Source organism: Heterocephalus glaber, unplaced genomic scaffold (genome assembly GCF_053883595.1).
Source record: "Heterocephalus glaber isolate CG9 unplaced genomic scaffold, H.glaber_assembly_v1.0 deba00001461, whole genome shotgun sequence".
NCBI classification, from domain to species: domain Eukaryota; kingdom Metazoa; phylum Chordata; class Mammalia; order Rodentia; family Bathyergidae; genus Heterocephalus; species Heterocephalus glaber.
Genome location: NW_028258308.1, coordinates 31910504 through 31932513, shown reverse-complemented (window position 1 = coordinate 31932513; position 22010 = coordinate 31910504). Strand labels below are relative to the sequence as shown.

General features: G+C 37.3%; 1 protein-coding gene across 12 annotated transcripts in view; it reads right to left on the bottom strand.

Moving 5' to 3' along the window:
• The window catches only part of Rbpms (RNA binding protein, mRNA processing factor), a 174874-nt gene that overhangs the window by 103341 nt on the left and 49523 nt on the right, over window positions 1-22010 (bottom strand). For 8 of the 12 annotated variants that reach the window (XM_087216955.1, XM_087216957.1, XM_087216956.1 and 5 more), the window contains exon 2: window positions 19463-19534. The exons of the other annotated variants lie outside the window; for them this stretch is intronic. In XM_087216955.1, coding sequence (XP_087073081.1) covers window positions 19463-19534 — 72 coding nt within the window. The remainder of the gene's footprint in view (window positions 1-19462; window positions 19535-22010) is intronic. 12 annotated transcript variants of the gene reach the window in all.

Here is a 22010-nt window from a genome sequence, read left to right as displayed (position 1 = left end):
GGGAGGCAGCCTTACCCAGTGAGACCAGGAGCCCACAGTTCTCCAGCATCACCTCTTGGTACAAGGCCGTCTGAGCTGGGTCCAGCTGCCCCCACTCCTCCTGGGTGAAGGTCACGGCCACATCCTCGAAGGTCACAGGCACCCGCGCGTGGTCGAGCAGCACAGCCCCCGCCATCGCGGACCCCGCGAGCCGCCCTCGGGGTCCCCGAATTGTCCTCCTCCCGGCCGCCGTCCTGCGCGGAAATGGCGCACCGGTCCGGACGCCGCGGGGAATAGGCGCCTTACAGGGGGGCTCGGGCCGCACCAAGGTGTGCTGGGGCTTACTAGCCTCCTCCCCACCTCGGTACCCGCGAGGCGCCCGGGAAGGGCCACGGCCCCAAAGCGCCCTAACCAAACAGCCAGGGACCGTGGGGCTGAAGCAAATCGGTGTGGTTTTCTATTCATGTCTTGCCACCATGGAAATGGATTACCACGACCATTTAAATGGTCTCCTGGGCATTTAATTCTGGTTGCAGCCCAACAGAATCTGACCAGCCTCTGGTGAAGCTCCAATTTCTTATTGGCACTGGCTTCAAGATGGAGCAGGTGCTCAAGTTCCCCTCCTGACAGCGGCCACCTGGCTAAACTTAAAGGCCTGTTCTTTTCCCAAACCCTGGAAAGGTATGTTTCCATTCAGGAGGCAAGGTTGCTACAGGCACTAAGGATCAACTAACCATAGGATAAAAGGGTTGCTATGCTGTTGTTATAGACTCCCAGGTTGTTTTATTAGATTTAAACTGGAAATTGTACTTTCCTTTCCAAAGACAAAGGCCACAAATTTACCCACAGTGCATGCCTCCCTTGTTTTGAGAGCTCCACCAGTGCATGCTCTAAGTGCTACTGAGGTGGCTGAATCAATCTACACAACAAACAAATTTATGCTCTGGTTTTATGCAAAGGTGATCAACAAGTTTCTAGTAGGATCAGGAGAAGAAAGGCGGCTAATGAAAGCACATGCCAAAGAAAAGAGAACTGTATTCCATAGACTCATTTGTGCAAAGTGTGAGCACTGTTTGGAACATACACAGGGAGTGGAGACAACAATTCAGCACTGGGTTCACCCTTCCACCATGTCCAATCTTTGAGAAGCCTATCCCAGGCCAATTAAATGTACTTATAATCAGCTGGCTTCATAAGGTCCCACTCTGATAACATTTCTTAAGACCAAAGTTCAGTGCTGGCCATTTCTCATGTAAAAGGCAAAGAGAAAACCTAAGATTTTTCTAGGACTTGAGACAGCAATGGTATAGGTATGTTTATACAAGTGAGCACTGAAACTTCACTATTAACCAGTTTCCTTAGTGCTGTCAGAAACAAGGGGAGATGAGTGGGTTAAAGGAAAATCAGGAATTTTGGGTTTTAATTAGTCTAGATAGGAAATTATATCTATATGTGTGAGAACGTAACCTCATTATTAAGCAATTCACTTAAGTGCTGCTGAACAAAACAGTTTTCAAGTCTTTTAGAGTTTAAGAAGTTCCTTATAAAAAGCCAAGAGGTTTTACCCTTCAACTCTTATCCGATTTATATCCCATCCCTGGTTCCTTAGTTCTTTCAGTCAACTTACTTTCAGGTGGTTTGTGGTTTCAACCCTGGTAGCCCAAATCTTGCTCTTCATTCAAATGCACTATTTCCATTGCTAAAACCTGAAGTTTTAAAATGTGTATATTCAAAACAGAAATCTGCATCCTAATTCTCTGAAGTGTACTTGTCCTTACTGTTTTAATCCTATAGAGTACTCTGAAGCTCAAAAGATCACCACAAAACAGACTTCCCCAGGAAGGACAAAATGAAAGATAAGCAGAAAACATAAAAAAGATCTTATCAAAATTCTCAGACTTTTCTGCATATTTTGGGTACGTGCTCCTTTACAACTCGGATTTATTCAAAGAAAAATCATTATATCTCTTCTAAACTACATAGAAAAAACTAACTCAGAACACAATTATTCACGGTCACTTAAATGACCTGGGAGAAATATACTGTTAAGATCCCAGGACTGCCCAGGGCTCTAAAGTATCTTTTACTTTTGATATGAGCAGTAGTAAACTCCCCTTGAAGAACTTTACCACACTACCCATTTCAGTTCACACAAGCATCCACAATGCACTAACAAATTGCCAAACTAGAAAGCTGTGAGGAAAAAATTTGAGGGAACTACCCAATCAATATACAGCTTAAAATTCTTTGGTGCCAGCTCAGCTCACCTTCAAACTGAAAGTTCTTTCTCACAGGACAGTGATTAAGTACCTTAGTACTTGGCAGGAGGTAATCAGAAACTATAGAATAAACTAAACAGTCAAAGTCATTTAGTTCCTGAGAAGGAGTACTGGGAACAAGGCATAAAGAGCCATATAAAACCAAAAAATATCCAGATACAAATGGGTGACTATAAAGAAGAAATAAAGTAATTGTGACTATGCATTTAAGAGGTTAGGGTTAGGGTTAGGTGCTCAAGGAATATGGTTGAAAAAAAGTTCACAGAGCCAGGCTGCTAGGATTCAAGTCCTGTTTCTGCACCTCACTTGTCTGCTATACCCTACAGATAAGATACCCACTCCATTCCTAAATTTCCTTATCTTAAAATAAGTCCACAAATTTCTTTCAAGAGATAAAACTTAATTACCTTGCTCTTCACTTGGTGACTTGTTGACTCACTTCTAGTGAACAGGTTATGGCAGAAGTTGACACTGTATGACTTCTATAGCTAGGTCAAAACAGGAATGTGTCGTTCTAAGAAGCTGCTTCTGGACCAGTTCTGGGGGAAGCCAACTGTCACTATATGATGATACTCAAATTCCACAGGGAGGTTCACATAATAGGGAAGAGGTCTTGGTCAAAAGCCATTGGACTGTGCCATCTTGGAAGCAAATGTCCCAGCCCCAGTCAAGCCTTCAGATGACTACAGTATCTAAAAATGAAACCATTATGAGATCCTGAGGTAGATCCACCTACCTAAGCTGCTCCTAAATTCCTGACCCTCAGAAACTGAAACAGTATTTGTTTTACTTTGGGGTAATTATAGTTGTTACAAGGATTAAATGAATGAATACATATAACATACATAAATTTGGTGTTTGGTTCACCATGAGAGCTCATAAAATGCTATTTATGTTAAGGGGGCTTACAACATTCAGAAAGAAGCATTTTAATGCACCAATACAATCCTAAGACTAGCTGCATGTGACAGTATCATACAACTTACACACAGGCTTAAAGTGGATGAGAGAGAAAATAGTCTGCACAGGAAAAGGAAATTATGTATAATTATTTTTGAACCCCAATAGTGTTCCTCAAAATCTTTTCAATACCACATCTTTCTACTTCTTTAGACAGTCACAGGCAAATCCCACTTTGGCTGCTAGCACATAACCCTCATAAAATTCTTTTTTCTTTTTTTATTCAATGTTTGTCAAATACACAAATCTCTCATTTTATTCCATTCCTGAGATTTAAAAAAAAAAAAAAAAAAGACTAATTGGTTTAAGACAACCCTAACAAAGAAATGGAAAAGGGAAAAGAAGGAAATTGTGAAGTGATGTCAGACAAATCAATCTCTAATCATGTGTGGACATAATTACATTTGCCATTTTCCCACCTAAAGGTAAAATAAAAAAGCATGAATTGGTTTCTTAAAAGTTCAATTTCTTCACTTTTATAATACTCCTTATTTAACCACTCATTTTTATAGTGATGACATTCTAACTATACTTTGACTAAAACCTTTAACTTTTTCTGTCATCTCTTATGATATAAAAATAATGACAGTAATACTGGCAAAGACGTAGAAAATCTGATACATATACTGTGGGGACAATTATTCTAGAAAAGAATTTGGCACTTTCTTATCTAAATATGCAATTGTCATACAACCCAGGGAAATGAAGAATTCTATTCACAGAAAACCTGTGACAAATGTTCATAAAAGCTTTTTTAAAAAATTAATTTTACTGGTACATTTTACAGATACCTAATAACATTCGTCATATGAAATTTGCATCTTTATATATCTTTTTTTTTCAATCAGGGATTGAACTCAGGACCTTGAGCTTGCAAGGCAGGCAGCACAGCCACTGAGCTAAATCCCTGGCCCTCATCTGTAGATATCTTAATTCTTTATTCCCTTTTCCCTCCCCACCCTTCAACCCCTTTTCCCCTCATTTACAAAAGCTTTGTTTGGATTTCTTTTTATTCTTTGTTTCCTTTTCCCTTCCTTCCCACCCCCCCTAGTTTCCCTTCCCATTTGAACATTTCTTCCTATTTCATAATATCTATTATATATATTAGTCCTTATTTGTTTTCAGTTTTTCACACCAGAGAAAACATGCGAGGTACATCCATTTACCTAGAACTGACTCAAGTTTATCCTTTATGGGAGAGTAGTACTCCACTGTATACTAAAAAAAAACCCCTTTGTCCATTCAACAGTTAATAGGCATTTGGGCTGTTTCCAAGATTTAGCTATTACAAACTATAAAAGCTTTATTTCTAATAGACAAGAACTCAAAACAATCCATATACTCTTCACTGACTGGTTAAACTGTTATATTAATATCATGGAATACTAGCCAGCAAAAAAAAAAAAAAGAGAATACAAACATCAACTTGGATGAATCTCAACAGAAATTATGCTGAATAAAATAAGTGAATCTCTAAAGGTTACAGAATGTAGAATTCCATTTACCTCATGTTCTTATGTAGTTTTCAGGGATAGGAGTGGGGTGTATCCTAAGAAATAAGAAGAAAGGTTAAGTGTTCTGAGGGTAACCTTGCTGGGCATGGTGGCATGTGCTTGTAGTTTCAGTACTCTGGAAGTTGAGGCTGGAGGGTGCCAAGTTTGAGCCCAGGCCTACAACTCAGTGACTTAGCCAGACACTGCCTCTAAACGGAAAAGAAAGAAAGAAAAAAAGAAAGAAAGAAAGAGAAAGGAAAGAAAGAGACAAAGAAAGAAAGAGAGAGAGAGGGAGAGACAGACAGACAGACAGGCAGGCCGTACATGAAAATTACAAAATCTCAAATATAAAAGTTTAAAAGAGTTGTACTGTAAATTACAACGTTTTTTTTTTGGTACTGGGGATCAAATGAGGGTGCTGGAACTACTGAGCTAAATCCCCGGCCCACAAAGTTTTAACATTAAAGTTTCAGAGAAGATATCTTATCCCATTATCAAATAACTTTTTATTAAAATCTATCATTTAAACTATATAAATCATTTATTTATGGTAATGTTGAGACATTAGTTGTATCAACCATCAATGCAAAGATTTATATCAGTTCATATAGCCACACAGTAAAGCTGTTATAGATTCATGTGTTTTTTCCCCCCAAAATTCACATGCATTTTTATTTTAAATGCCCATCAGATTAAGATTGGTCTTTGCCCCATTAATTTTAAATCCATTAGGTTCAATATGTTAAAAGGTATTAGAATAAAATAAATTTAACTCTTTTCATGTATTTAACTCAATTTCTAATTTTCCAGATATATTTAATCACTTTTTCTTTTTGGCGTTTTTCCTGTTTTATATACACACACAAGTCCTTGCAACTTTTTTTTTTTTTTTCCTTGGTACCAGGAATCAAATTCGGGCCCTTGTGGTTGCAAGACAGGCAGCGGAACCACTGAGATAAATACCCGGCAAAGGCTGTTTTGGGGGGGGGGCGGGTACCAGGGATCAAACTCTGGTCCTTGGGGTTGCAAGACAGGCAGTGGAACCACTGAGCTAAATCCCCAGCCGGCAACTTTTATTTTTTTACCGTGTGCTCCCTCACTGACCTATATATCCCAGCCCAAACCCATTACTCTGCACTATAGTGTACTGTATCTTCCTGTAGTTTAAGATACCTACTGTCTACCTAGATTAATATCCATACTCCATTCTCATTGCTAAGATACGTGCAAGCAAATCAGTTCTCACAGTGCCAGAGACTGTATTTCAATGACCAAATAAAGACACAACCAATATCCCAGATATGCAGTTCTCTTGTGCCAAAGCTTCTCAATCACTCATATCTCACATAACAGAAAATAAAATAGCAAAAATATAAATTTAAAATACTTTAAACTAATACCAAGAAAAAGACTAAGAGGGTCAGACCCAGGGACATCCACAGAGCAGATATACCGTATATGCAGGCTGTACTTCCTACTAGTAGCCTTTTGTAAGCTCATTACTAAGGACCCACTCATTTTTCTAAACTGGTTTCTACAGGGAAATTTACCCAGTATTTGTTTGCACTTAAAATATCACATGGCCAGAAGATAAAATTTCTATAACATAACCTATTAAACCAGTTATATCTTCTAAATCACTCAGTAGTTTACTTTAAAAAGCACTACAAAACCCAATAATGAGTACTTACAGAAAAAGAACAGCTTCCATTTTTTTAAGCTAGATCATCTCCTAGTTTTCCTAATATGTTTTGGTACCAGGGATCGAACTCGGGTCCTTGCGCTTGTGAGGCAGGCAGTGGAACCACTGAGCTAAATCCCCAGCCCAGTTTTCCTAATATTAATACCCAATTTCAGGATATATTCAATATATTTAGGCTACAACTAATATTCCCTGGCCTATTACAGAAACTACTCTCCACTAAAGACATACTTGTTCAATCTGATAACCACAAGTAATTATGTCCATTAACCATTTATGTGGTTGCTTGGATCAACTCAATATTAAGCTTATGTATTTCTTATATGTATATGTAATTATGTAAAGCAATACAGATCTTATAAAACTTGATGTGACTAACAAATAGGAATGCATGTGTCTGCCAGGAAAAACAAAAGACGTCAAAAAAGACAGAAAAAATGGGAGGTTTGGAGTTGAGAAATAACCTAGGTTAACATATTTGCTTTCGAATGGATCTAAAATTTTTTTTAACTTGTTCAGTCATTTAATTTGGCTTTTCACAGTACTGTGCAAAATTTCAATAACTACAATGGAAGGAAAAGCCCATTAAATGAAGCCAGTTGTTTAAATCACGTTTCTTCCTCAAAACAAGCTGTTGAGGGTTTAGGCACTGATCTCTCTGGGTCTCAATTTCCCATTTTTAAAATCAAAGTGTAAAAAAGCTGATCTTGAGGCCCCATTCCAACACCAATACTATATGGAAAAGAACAGCTTTTGTTAAAACCACGTGGGGAAACGTACTAATAAAAATTAAAAATAAAAACAAAAAAGAAAGAAAACAATAATGGGGTCATCACAAGATCCCAGTCAAGAACACTTAGCTCTTGGCAGGGAACATCTCTCAATCAAGCCCACTTTCATTACTTGCATACTCATTTAAGTATATTTACTTAAATTGTATACTTTTATTTATGGTTTGTGTGATAGAATAATGCCTTAGGACACAAGTGAATTTAGCAGAGTTGCCAGTGTTAAGGTAAATGGCCTCTAGTTAGTAGGTACAGCCACCACCTCAAACACTCTGACAGTAAAAGCTGTGATTAAATTCATTTACATTATATTTTCCCTTTGTGAAATAATTACTTAGCAGAACAGAGTGGTTATGCACACAAACTCTGAAGCCAGGCTGGTGGATTTGAATCCTAGCTCCAACATCTATTATCTAAGTGATATTGGACAGGTAATTAACTAATTGAGATCTCAATTTCCTCATCTGCAAACTGGGAATACTACTAAAATCTACTTAATTGGTTAAGAGGTTTAAACACTTAAATGCAAGGCATTTAGAAAAGTGCCTGGCACAGGGTAAACACTTAACAAGTTTTTGTTAAATATGTAAAATAAATATAACCCGCCTCACTTGCTGGTAGCAGTTTCTGCTGGCAGAAATAGACCACCAAAGAATGAAATTACTCACATTCTAAAATGCAGGATTTTACTTTTCTACCTAAAGATACTTTTATCCACAAAAAAGTATTTTTATAGCTAGGTAAAGAAAAAGAATATGAACAATGAACAACTGTGTATCACTTAGAAAGACAGAAATATTTTACTACTAATACTGAATTTCCAATGTGGAATGCTTCTTCTTACCACCATCTTGCTTATGAACTTAGAATTCCTTTCCAAGGTTTAATATGTGAACAAGAATATGTATTTGTAATATAATATATCTGTAAAGAATACAAACAAAACACCACATTTTATAGAAACTAGGTCACTATTTTCGAACAGCTCGGCAATTTCTAAAACTGTTCTCCAACTGAGAAAAAAAAAATGTTCAAAATTGTCAGAACCTGGGGGCACATAAAGATCTTTCAGAGGGGACATGACCTGGCCTGTCAGTGATTTCTAGAACCTGGTGTGCCAGCTCAGCTCTGGCCACAACACAGACTAAGATATGTGAGAGCAAAACAATTCTTGCAGTGCCAGAGTCTGTCTTCTAATATGACCAAATAAAGACACAACCAACCTCCCAGATATGCTCTTCCATTGTGCCAAAGCTCTCAATCACTCTTCCAAATGGCCACATCTAAGCTATTATAATTTACTTGGACCTTAGTGCAAGAATTTCTAAATGTTCTAAATATAATAGAAGAAAAAAAACCTCATCAGAAATTTAAGACAGTATACAGAGACATCAAACTACAATATACTCATGATTTTTAAGTCTTTTTAATTGGTTAACACCACATACAATACTTTGCTAAATGAAACTGGTTCAAAGGTATGGAAACACAGTATATGAAAACATCCTTACACCTCAACCCTCGACATGTCCAACCGGAAGCAGTGCTAGGCGAAATGACACACAAACCTCAGATGACCCTTTAAGGGATAGCACAAGAGCACTTTTTGTCCAAATGACTGATTATGTGCTTGAGACCATACTGTTCATCAGGCAGTTTCAAGTTTATTTGCAATGCAATCTCTGATGACACAAACCAGTGACGTTAAAAAAGCAGAGAAATATCAGGTAAACATACAAAGATATACATCTGGTTTTAGAAATGCATTAAAAGGCTGGGGATTTAGCTCAGTGGTTCCGCCGGCTGCCTCACAAGTGCAAGGTCCTGAGTTTGATCCCTGGTACCAAAAAAAAAAAAAGAAATGCATTAAAAAACAAACAAAATCATTGCTTTCTAACCTCACAATCAGCACTGCTAGCATGCATAGGTTTCTTCCAACTCCATCTCAAAACTCCCAAGTCCCTGCCTTTCAAATGTTCCATACATTACTTCCTTGGGCTCTACTAGGTCAATCCTGAACACCACACCTTGCTCATTTTGGAATAAAAGCCTTCTATTTTCAATAGTTGATTTTAATCCCAAGAACCCTCTTGTATTCTTGAAGCCCAAACTGAACCCTCCTTCTCCAAAGAAACAGCTTCCCCACTATTAAATTCTTCCTTTCCTTCCCTCTCCTCTGAATTTCACTGCACTGTTTTTATAAGTCAGAACTTACTGTTCTTTGATTCACAGGCTTTAGTTAAGTCTATTCCAATTAATTATAAATTCCTTGGGAGCAGGCATGGCATCTTATTTACCTACCATTGTAATTTTTTATTAGGGATCTAGCTTTAGGGATCTAAGTTTCCATTACGCCGCGGACATTTTACAGATGACACACTTCTTGGAGACAACTGTAATTGGATAGTATTTACATTATTTCACAGAAACAAGTCAAGATTTTACTGTAAGGAGAAAAGGCTCCCTTTCTTTCTATCTAACAAAAACAAGAAGAAATTTGAACTCATGAATGAAATGATTACAGAAATGTGAGAATCCAAATTAGGTAACACTATCTAATTTAATCATGGGTTTATACAGAAACAGATGCAGTGATATTTAAGAGAGTAGTACTCTAAAATTTGTTAATCCATCTTTTGCTCATAATCCTCAAAACACAGGGATTATTCTCACCTTAAATGAGAGACCAACACATTTGTTTCTTTCCAAAAGCCAGGTTCCTTTTACACAGTTAAGAAAGAATGGTATATGAACTGTTTAATTACACAGAAAAGGAAGGAGGATTCACTTTTCTAAATAACAACAACTACAATAATTTATATTGGTGGTTAAAACACACTCATGAGTTAAATGTGAAGGAGTTATATATGAAGAAAAGGAGAAAAGATGGCAAATCACTATTACAACCTCTCCTTATATCCCCTACACACACAGACACCCAACCTCAGGTATGCCATGTTTCCTTATTTCTCTATGTTTGATCTTATTTTCTCTACATACAGAATTGACATTTGCTATTTGTCATTTCATGACATACTCAAAGGAGCATAAAAATATGAAATAACTTATTAATCAATTATTTTTTTAAGTCCTGGACAAGCAATACAATACAATGTTTAGTTACCCACATATCCAATCTTTAATAGTCAACTAAAAATCTTGAGTTTCCTTATGGCTCTTGGGGCAATATATGTTGAAAAAAATAAAAGATATGACATGATGTCTCAAAAAATTACAATCAGAAAAGTATTAATCAGCCAGTATCTCTTACACATGCCTGATGGCAATAGTGTCCAAGATGTTTTGTTAAAAAGTAGATTAGTGGTAGGCCCGGGCATTTAGCTCAGTGGTTTCTCTGTCTGCTGCCCAAATGCAAGGACCAGAGTTCGATCCCCGGTACCAAAAGAAAAAAAAAAAAAAGTAGATTAGTGGGGTATTCCCCAGAAATTGTGTTGTGATTCAGTGGATCTAAGGATGAGGTTCAGTAATCTAAATTTTTAACTAGCAGTATAGATGATTTTCAATTACCAAATGCTGAGAAGGGGTTTTTTAAAAAGTATGTTACAAAAAAAAAAGTATGTAAATAGGGCCGGGGATTTAGCTCAATGGTGCTGTGCTGCCTGCCTCGCAAGCACAAGGTCTTGAGTTCGATCCCCCTCCCAAAAGTATATAAACAACATTCATTTATACCTACTCCCACAGGAATGAGGTTGTGGTCCTTGGAAGCTCCTACTGCCAAGTATCATTAGCCCCTTAGGCAGACATTGTTTGATCTTGGACCAGAGGCCTTTGTGTCAGGCCAAGGGTACATCTCACATAGGCAGAGAATTAGATCCTTTCATATGAGAAACAGATTTGTAATCTAATTTTATGAGGAACTTCTGCCTATATTTAGGGAGAAATCACTAAATATGTGCTTAAACTAGGGGTTCTTTGAACTTTCATTATTATTCTTTACTAAAAATAAAAGTAATAAGAAAATAATTGAGATATTTCTGCAATGTTTATGTTTGTGTTTTGTTTGGAAAAGCAGAATATCTGATAGTATATCCATAACTCCACAGACAATGATTAGTTAATGAGAGCTTATTACTTGTAAGGAGCTGTAAAGCAGTCTGGTCAAAGCTAATGCTCCAAATTTGAGTGTACCTATTATCATAATAGGGTTTTATTAACTAGAATTACATTATGATTCAGTAGATCTACTGGGGCCTGAGATTTTACATTTCTAACTACCATCTAGGTCCAGAGACCATGCTAGCAATATTCTGCATGAACAGTTACTCAAAATTTTATGTGCATAAAGATCACAGGGAAAATATAATGGTTATTCAAAATGAAAATTCTTGATCTCCATTTCTGATTAAGCTAGGCTGGGTCCCTAGAGTCTGCATATTTTAACAAGGACACTAAATGATACTATTCTGTGTGTTCCACGTAACATACACATAGAAATAGTTCTAGGAGTCACAAAGTTTATTAATATAATTTAATAATCTTTTTCTTAGGAACTTACAGGAAAGAAGATGTCTACATAGTACTTCAAAACAATGAGATATCTGTTAAGAGCAGTAACTTATAATCTGCTCTTAAAGATAGGAGATAGGCACTTTAGGAAAGGAAACTGAGGAAAAAATCTGAAGTTTTGCATAGCAAACAATATTGAATATGAAAAGATTATTTTACACAACATAAAAATATCTCAAATAATATCAACAAGAAGATAGGAGATGGCCTCCCACCTTCTCTAATGTATAATATAATGCTTTTATGATAAAGTTGGCTGTCCTAGTATATGCCCTGCAGTAGAAAACACTACAAAGAACTCCAGTTGGAAGAAACTTGGGCCACAAGGATAATCACCATAAAGGTCAAAGATAATAGACTTACAGGAACTATGGACCAAAAGAAATGAGAGAAAGATCACCCTTACACATTAACAGCATTTTAAAATTCTTACAGGGGTGAGACAGGGAGAGCTAATATAGTTGAAATCATCATGTGCATCTAATGTCTGGACCAAATGACAGCAACAATGAACACCACCTCCCACCTAGTGACTCGCTACTTTTCCTCATCACATTTAATGTATTTGGTTTATCACAGCTTGGATGCTTTCTCTGTAAATGGTAGTAACTGGTAGAATCATCTCTGCACATCAAACATGAATTATTCCTTCCAGCTCTTCCATAGCCTTGGCATTATGGATCCTGGCTTCTGGTCGCTTTTGAGTTCTACGGAATGCTCATATTTGTCATGATAAGTACGCAGCAATAATCACTGTGATCACTGCACCTTCCTCTTAAAAGTTCAACTTACAGTGAACTAAGTGTAATACAATCTTCACTGATCTCTTAGCAACACAAATGCAGCCTTGTTGAGGCATGTGAAAAAGGAGGAAAGTGAAGAGATATGGAAGAAAAGCATCTAACAGGGAATGGTTGAGTCCTATATTCTCATACTAATGACCTTTGACTGTGCCCTCCCGAAAAACTGCTATTTTTGGATGTAACATTTTTCTAAAGATACTTGAAATAATACTGTGACTACATAACAAAACAAACACAAAACCACCCATTATATGGTGGTTGCAGGTAAATGACAATTCCTGGAATAACATTATTAAGTGTTCTCCATTCTCTAGAAGACAGGATAAATTGTACAATTAGCAATTTGATCTTTAAAAACAAATGAGCTATCTCCATAAATAAAATCTGCCTCCTGGGCTGGGAATTTAGCTCAGTGGTTCCGCCCCCTGCCTCGCAAGCACAAGGTCCTGAGTTCAATCTCCGGTACCAAAAAATAAAATAAAATAAAATGTGCCTCCAAAGCTTGTACAAGTATCTCTAATTTCTCACTTGTACTCCATTCTTAGCAGTATATCCATTACTACAAGCCTGTTTCCTGCTGGGAAACATCAGTAAGATGGCAGTTTTCCCTAAGAAAGACACTAGCCCCATTCACACTTTTAGAGCCTGAAATAATGTGAAGTATTTCCAAAGAGAAAATTGTTTGAAAGGGGGAATGATAATGATCTGTATCTATCAAAATCTCAACTCAGTTCCTGTGCAAAACATTCTGGCTTTGCTTGACAGACAACCTTCACATGACCTATATCAAAACACACACTAAATAATGAAAGACATCTCAGTCTTGCCTAATCAGCAAATCCCCAGGAGTACAAACCTCGGGTCAACGGCTGAATTCCTGATATACATCATTTTATATGTGAAGTTTTAAAAAAATTTTTTTTCTGTATATCCTTTTATTGGTACATTTTAGGTAGACAATATAATGACATTCATCATTGGAAATTTGCACCTTTACATACTCTCTTGGTTCTTATTTTTTCCCCCTTCCTCTGCCCTCCCTGCAACCCCTCCTTCCCTCCCTATTTACAAAGACTTGGTTTCCTTTTTTTCATTTTCTCATATTAATTCCATTCCCTTCTTTCCTTTCCCCTACCCCTCCCACTTCCCCTTCCTCTTTGACCCTTTTCTTCCTATTTCACATTATCTATTATACATTTAGTCCTTATTTACACTTTCAGTTTCTCACACTAGAGAAACTATTCGGTATTTACACATGTGTCCTATTTATTTCACTTAGGAGTATAGCCTCAGTGTGCATCCACTTAGCTACAAATGTCTCCAGTTTCTCATTTTTTATGGCTTAGTACTCCATTTTATTAAAAAACCACATTTTCTTTATCCAGTCTCTAGTTGATGGGCATTTGGGCTGTTTCCAAGTTTTAGCTATTACCAATTGGGCCGCTATGAACATGGGTGCACATATATCTCTGTGGTATGATTTTTTTAATTCTTTGGGGAAGATACCCAGGCAGGGGAATAGCTGGGTCAAATGTCACTTCCAGTCCTAGTTCTTTGAGGTATCTCCATACTGATTTCCACAGTGCTTGCACCAGTCGACACTCCACCAGCAGTGGACCAGTGTTCCTCTTTCCCCACAGCCCTGCCAGCATTTGTTATTGGTTGATTTATTGATAGCAGCCATTTTTCTGTGGTGAGGTAGAATCTCAGTGTTGTTTTCATCTGCATCTCTCTAATGACCAGTGATGTTGAACATTTTTTCATATGTTTATTTGCTGTTTTTACTTCTTTGTGTGAGAAATGTCTGTTCATTTCAGATGCCCATTTTTGGACTAGGTCTTTAAATTTGGGAGGTTTGATTTTTTTGAGTTCTTTATGTGAAGTTTATTATAAAAGGAACAATCAATGGCAGTACAGGATTCAGAGATTTTAGCCTGGGGAAGTAGGAAAAGGAAATCTCTGGAGTCTAAGGGCACTGAGATTCCTGACTCTACAGACCTGAGGAGCCCAAGGCTTCAGAAATGTGAAATGTCTACTTATTGCTACAGAGACAGCTATGAAAAAGAAAAAAGCTGTTGTGCCATGGCACCCAGGGCCTGTGCAAGACTCCAGGATGAAAACATTTCTTTTGACATTCAAATAATTAAATATTCTGCCACCAGGACTTTTATTTTATTTTTGAGGTGCTAGAGATTGAACCTAGGACTTTTGCACTGAGCCTCATCCTCAGCCCTTAAAAAAAAAAGGTTTTTTTGAGGGGGGAGGGAGGTCTCACTGAGTCACCAAGTTGGCCAGGCTGGGCTCAAACTTGTGATTCTACTGTCTCAGTCTCTTAGCGTTCTGGGACGTATGTGGCACCACACCAGGCTCCAGGCTCTCCAGGGCTTTTAAAACACTTTTTAAAGTTAAGGTATGTTAAGAAAAAGGTCCAAAGGCATAGGGGAAGTGGAGGTGAAGGGGAAAGGAAAGAAGGGAAAGGAAAAAATGGAAACAAAGTCTTTGTAAATAGGGAAGGGAGGACAGGGAATGGGGGAAAATAAGACCCAAGATACATCATGTACAGGTACAAGCACCCAATGATAAATGTAAACGTATTGCATACCTAAAATGTACCAAGAAAAGAATTTAAGCTAAATAAATAAAGTTAAGGTATGTTTTCAGGCAATGGGAAACCAAATAAAACAAATGATAAATTGCTACATTTACCTGTGTTGTTACAGAAGACTATGCCAACCTTTTTTCCCTCCATAATCATGCAGCTTTGGAAATAAGCCACATTTCATGTAATAACTTTTATCTATTCAAATATAATTAATTTGAGACTGAAAGCAGGAACTGGCTAGAACCATACTACCAAATTCACCATGTGCTCAGAACTGGAGAGCTGGGGCAACAACACAGGGGAAGGAAAGCATCATGCTCTGCTCACACCCTATGGCCCTGCCTGAAGTGGCCACCCATAGGTCTGTTCCATGCTCCTTGTCAAAGTCCAGTTCTGGGTTTAAAGAGTAAAAGCAAACAGATCGGGTTTTAAACCATTCAGCATTTCTATCAGACTGAAACTAAGTCTACCTGGTAGGGAATTCCAAACCCAAAGAAGTCTATCTGTAAGTCCATTTCATGCTGAAATGTTTAATTATTAATTCTTAGGAACCAGCATGCAAATGTTTACATAGTCTACCTCCAGAGCTTTTAAACCAGTCTTTCAAACAAGTATTAAAATGCCACTGTGCTTCTTGATTTAAAAGTTATCTAGATATGCCACTCTAAATTCTATCATTTAAACCCATTCTCCCATTCCCACATTTTTTTTTCTTTTTTTGGTACCGGGGATCGAACTCTGGTCCTTGCGCTTGCGCAGCAGGCAGTGAAACCACTGAGCTAAATCCCCGGGCCCCCCTCTCTTTTTTTTGGTACTGGGGATCAAACTCGGGTCCTTGCACTTGCGCAGCAGGCAGCGAAACCACTGAGCTAAATCCCCAGCCCCCAATTCCCACATTTTAAAAAGAAAGTTATTTGGGAGAAGGAAACCAGGAATTACTTTATTTTGATATGACAACCTGTCTTCCATCTGCATTCCCCAGTTAATACCTCCACTTGTTTAAAAGAAAGATAAACTTTTTAAAAAAGGGTTGGAGCCCCGTTGAGAAACAGGACATCCTAGTTGACTTGAAGTGTAACTAAAAGTAAATTTTAATCTTTCGTGATTTTCTGTTGAAACCAAATCCTACACAGAAAACTGTAGAATCCGGCCCAAGGAGTTCTTTTGAAAATAACAGAAAAGGACTCTGTAAGACAAAAAGTGTAAGAGACTCAGAGATGCAAAAATCCTAGAATTCAGCCTCAAGTCTCATTTGAATACGTAGTGAGTTTACTTCAGGGAACCACCCAGAGGCCCAATTTCTCCCTTTGTGAGGTAGAGGTAGAGAGCTTGGTTTGGTTTCTGTGTAAGGGTAGATAGTAGGAGGAAAATCAGCTAAGAGAAGGGGGGACATTACTGAAATTGCTTCAGGATATCAGAACGGAGGACTAAGGCAGAAAAGGATGATCACATTAGCTTCCTCATATTTTAACGAAGAATTCAAGTTTAAAAGCAATAGTTCTACATTTTCCATTCTCTTAAAAATTTTCTTTCATTCCCAATCAGTCAATAAAGCATCTGATACATGCCATAATGGTAAACTGGTCAAAAGCCCAAGAATGTGACATTAGCACTACTCTCACTGCTGTTCATCCTTGCAGAAATCATGTATCATTCTCTAGAATTCCCGGCTTTAAAATGCAATGTACCAGATCCCCCAAATTTCTAAGCCTGAGTTCAACTTCAAGGGCTGGGCAGGCAAGCCAGCTAGGGTGACTAACAAAAGAAAGGGGCCTCACTCCCCTATGGATATGGTCTTTGAGAGTTTGATAAATGGGATATGGAGAAAAAAAATTAACAGTATATAGAGTTGTGTAATACTTGTGTAATACAAACATACTACCAAGCATTTTACTACATGCATTATTTATTTAATCCTAACTCCAATTAAGTATTCCTGGTCTTTCTGTCCTTATTTTATGGATGAGGAAATAGGTTCAAAATTTGTTCAAGGTAACACAAGCAGAGAGTGACAGAGTCAAGACTTAAACTTCTAACAAGACCTGACTCACAAGTCCAAGTGCTCTCACCCAATAAGCCCATTTCTACCCACTGTTCACTATATACCTTTTTTTCAAAGTCTTATAAATTTCTATCAGTTATCTTCTTCTTTATGCACTGCTGCTTCCACTTGAAAAGTTTATAGTCCTAAATAGAAAAGGAGCCCTAACTTCAATTTGAGGCAACATAGTCAAGAGGAGAGGGAATGGAAAAGAAAGTTGGTTTTAAGACTACTACCGGGAACAAATGGGAGAGCTGATCATCAAGCCAACAGCAGAACAGCACTAGAGTCAAATAATGGGAATGTATCATCTTACAAACACCTTGGTTTCCACACCTCAGTGATGCTGTACACCCAAAAATGTGCACAAAAGGACTTCACACATGTTAAATGTTACAAGTATGTGAAATATAGCAGATATGAGGTTACTTTTCTAACGCTCAACTTACATACATGTAATAAATTAAATTCTAATATTCTAACAGAAAGGAACTATACAAACATTCTCTAGAAAGAGAAAATTTATCTAGTTTATCTTTTCTATGAGCCATTTGAATTTAACTGTGAAGACTGCAGTTGTAAACTTCTTAGTAATTTTTGTTTTCTTTCCCAGTCAGAGCCCTATGATTTCTAACAGTATATGTATTCTCAAAGAGAAAATTTAGAAGTAATGTAAGGCCAACCTATAGATGGCTGAGACAAGATGGTGAAATGGACTAAGAGGCTTTAGAAACCTCCTGTTTATATCAGGGAGCTATCTATAATCCATCGTCTAGCAAAACATGTAATCACAAGCGAAATACATGACAGATATATTAACAGCATTGTTTAAAATTTCCCCAAGTAAACACCATATAGCATTTTTTCCAAGTGAGATCCATATTGGTGATAAAATCTAAAATTTACTGCTGAGTGGGGGAGAGGGGGCATGACAGAAGATACGATTTTGTATATTGACAATAAAATTCTAAAAAGATGGATCTCAATGAAAGTTGAATTAAGTATATTCCCATCTTGACTGAATTGCTTCTAAAACTATACATTTTATTTTCTTTTTGAGGTGGTGGGGATCAAACCAATCCTTCTGCAGGACTCTACCACTGAGCTTTATACTGTGTGTCCAACTCATTTTATCCTTTTGAAGTAATTGCATATCCTTACAAATTCCTTCCTAAATTAAGAATTAGAAGATCTTTTTCTCCACAGATGACTTATTGGATGCTTTTCAGAGAAGCCCAAGGCCTGTGATTTACAAATCCCAATGGCTATACAAATGGAGCTAAGTCTTCTTTTGTTTATGAATATCCACAATTCACCACACACTTCAGTAGCAACTACCCATTTTCTCCAGGATCCTTTCCATTTTACATAGTAATAAGCTTCAGGGGGCACACAATTGTCTAAATTACTCTGCTAATTAGGCCTATATTATTCTGCTAATTAGGCCTATATTATCAAGTTGTGGCCTATGCTGTGGAAAGAAGTGATTTAGGTTATGCCTTTTTAAAGGGAGCATTTCTTTTCTCCTTCCTGGTGTCTAGAAGATGACAGCTACTGGTTGAACTAGGCAGAGTATCAAAATATCAAGTCTCCGATAAATGTGGACTGAACATCCCAACCAAGGACCATTTTCCAGGCTTTTATGTGAGAAATAAATGTCCTATTATTACTATTAGTTTTGGTGGTACTGGGATCTAACCTATAAGCATTCCACTACTGAGCCAGACCCCCAGCCCTTTTAAAATATTTTTGTGTTGGACTGGGTGTGTGGTGCATGCCTGTAACCCCAGCTCTCCGAGGCTGAGACAGGAGGATTACTGTGAGTTCGAGGTTCAGCCTGGGATACACAGTGAGTTCAAGGCCAGCCTAAACTACAGAGTAAGATCCTGTCTCAAAAAGCCAAAAAAAAAAAAAAGAAGAAGAAGAAGAAGAAGAAAATACTGTGTTGGGACAAGGTCTCACTTAGTTGCCTTAATTTCAAACTTTTTTGTGTCAAGATAAGGCCTTGAGCTTTCGATCCTCCTGCCTCAGCCTTCCAAAGCCTGGGATTACAGACACGTAACATTGTTCTCAGCTTCAATGTTTATTATTTTTAAGCCACATTATTTTGGCTTTCTGTTGTTACAGCCATTTCTATACTACACACACACAGGGAAGTTTTATATTTTAACTGTCATCTCATTTTAAAACTAAGCTCACTATGACAACCAAAAAATTAATCTACCTGTATTAAACTTTAAATAGAAGACTGAGTAGAAGTACTTCAGATATCTTAGTTTCTTATTTACCTCCTTGGCTTCTGTGTAGCAAATATGAAACAGAACAGTCTCACCCTTGTTGACTATGGCCTTGTCTTTTACCTGTTATAGGAGTAACATATAGCATTTTAAATATTGTGAGACTAAAAATAAAATGTACCAAATGACTAAAGTTTAAACACAATTACAGAGGGAAAAGATCTAGTAGGATAAACTATAAAATAATCCTTATAAATAATATTCCACATCATGTAACATGAAGCAACACATCGATAAATTTATACAAAGAAAACGCTTACTTCAAAAAAGATAGCGAGCAATTTTGATTTATCATTCCAAGTTGATTTTAGTAAACCATATTGATATGTCTTAAATTTAGTGTCTCTTTCATTACCCAAATCTTCCCATAAATGTTTATAGATAGATTAATGATAATGGATAAAGAAAGGGCAAGAAGAAAAAATATAAAATCTTGAATATCAGATTTCATTGTATGGTTAAATCTAGGGCTTTACCAAGAGCTACATCCCCAGACATTTAATGTTTTGAAATAGGATCTTGCCACGCTGAAAATATTGCCCAGCCTGTACTCAAATTTGTGCTCCTCCTGTCTCAGCCTCCTAGAGTGCTGGGATTACAGGCATGCATCACCAACCCAGACTAATTATTTTGTTTTATTTTATTTTTTGGTACTGAGGATCAAACTTGGGACCTTGCACTTGTGAGGAAGGCAGCAGAACTACTGAGCTAAATCCCCAGCCCCACAATGGTACCAAAAAAAAAAAAAAAAAAGAAATGATCCATTGGCAGGAAGTAAAGCTGATCAAAAGATTAAGAAGTATAAGGTGCTTTATATTCTTGAGTGTGCTTAAGTGTAGAAACACATTAAGGCAGAAATCAAGTTATAAAGAAAACATGAAATTAAAAAAAAAATCTTTCCAATAGACATCTCTTTAAAAATTTGTTCTTTGAGGAGCCATCTGGTTGGCTAAGCAAGAAGGAGTTAAGATGAGCACTGAACTATCCTATCTCATTCTCTATTTTGTTCTTTTACAACTGGAAAAAGGGCAGATATGAAACTCAAATGAAATAGTAATATGAAAAACACACAAGTAATATGTGTGTTATCCCATTATGTACACTTTAAATCACAATGGTTTAACTCTCTTTTAAATAATGACAAACCAAAAAGTCATCAGGAATAGAAAAAATTCAGTTTTTCACATAACTTTTATATTGTGCTAACTATCTACCAGGCACTGCTGAAATGTAATTGCTAATTAAGTCTATACTTCTAATCCACAGTTACACAGTTACTCTGCAAGCCTAAAGCTATGTGTTTGGCACAGGAGAAATATGCAAGCTTACTGGATGGCAAAACATAACCTGAAGTTAAACTGGGAATGGTGGCATACACATGTAATCCCAGCATTTAGTAGACTGAGGCAGGAAGGATTGCCATTAGTTCCAGGCCAGGCTGGGCTACAAAGTGAGACTTTGTCTCAAAAAAGAAGACATAACTCATAGTGTGAAATACAGTGGACCCTCAAGTTATGACCAGCCAATTTGGGTTAATTAGGTTAATGGCAGATTCATCTGCCTCTAATTATCTATAGAGTGTACCTAGGTAAACATCCAGATCTCAGCTATACTGACTTACAACCAACTTGAGTTACAACCAGCCCTCAGAAACCAATCGAGTTTGTAAGTCAAGGGTCCACTGTACTTTATAGTTTAAATGTAGCTCACACAGTGTAATGGTTCACATTTCATTGCATATTGATATGCTTCTTAATTACTAGGTGCTTCCTTAGACCTCACTACATGTTACCTATCTACTGTTATCTCATAAAATCTGAAGGCTTCTAAAGCACATCTATCCCCAAAGATTTCAGATAAGGGACTATGGATCTGTTAACAATTAAATTGTCTATTCTACAATCCTATGAGACAGAAACTAATTTGCAATTGAGAAACTAGGGGCTATAGTGAAAACAGTTTGTAAGTGTTGGGGCTTGTTAAACTCAAGCAGCTCAGAGACTGGCCTCCTAACCATTACACTAGAAGCCTTTTCTTTTTACATCATGCAGATAAATGAGGCTTGATTACCACAATTATTAACACCGGAACCACTAAGAAACTTTAAAAAACACAGGCTTCACAGAAAGAAAAGCATTGTATTTTAGGCGAAAATAAACCTACACAAACTCTTTCCAGTATTATACAAACAAATATTATTCACTCAGCATAGTGCCCCAAATTAGGGTTTAGGAAAATGTGCAGGGCCTGAAGTAACTGTCAAAATGGTTTTCAATACTGAAGAGCCACTGCCAATGGTGTGGACAGGAAAGCTCAAGTACATACTTTTTTCATTACTTCTAATACCACAAGTGGACATTTGTTGGGGATTGTCATTAATACACAAGTTTTTTTAAAAATATAAAAACAGTTATGGTAAGAAAATAAAACTACTGATGCGTGACATCACGGCAGCAGAAATAGCTAAACCCGTCTTTGTGCAGTCTTCCCATGCCTCTGACCTTCCTCCAACCCTCTGGAGAAAGTTTAGGAGCTCCCT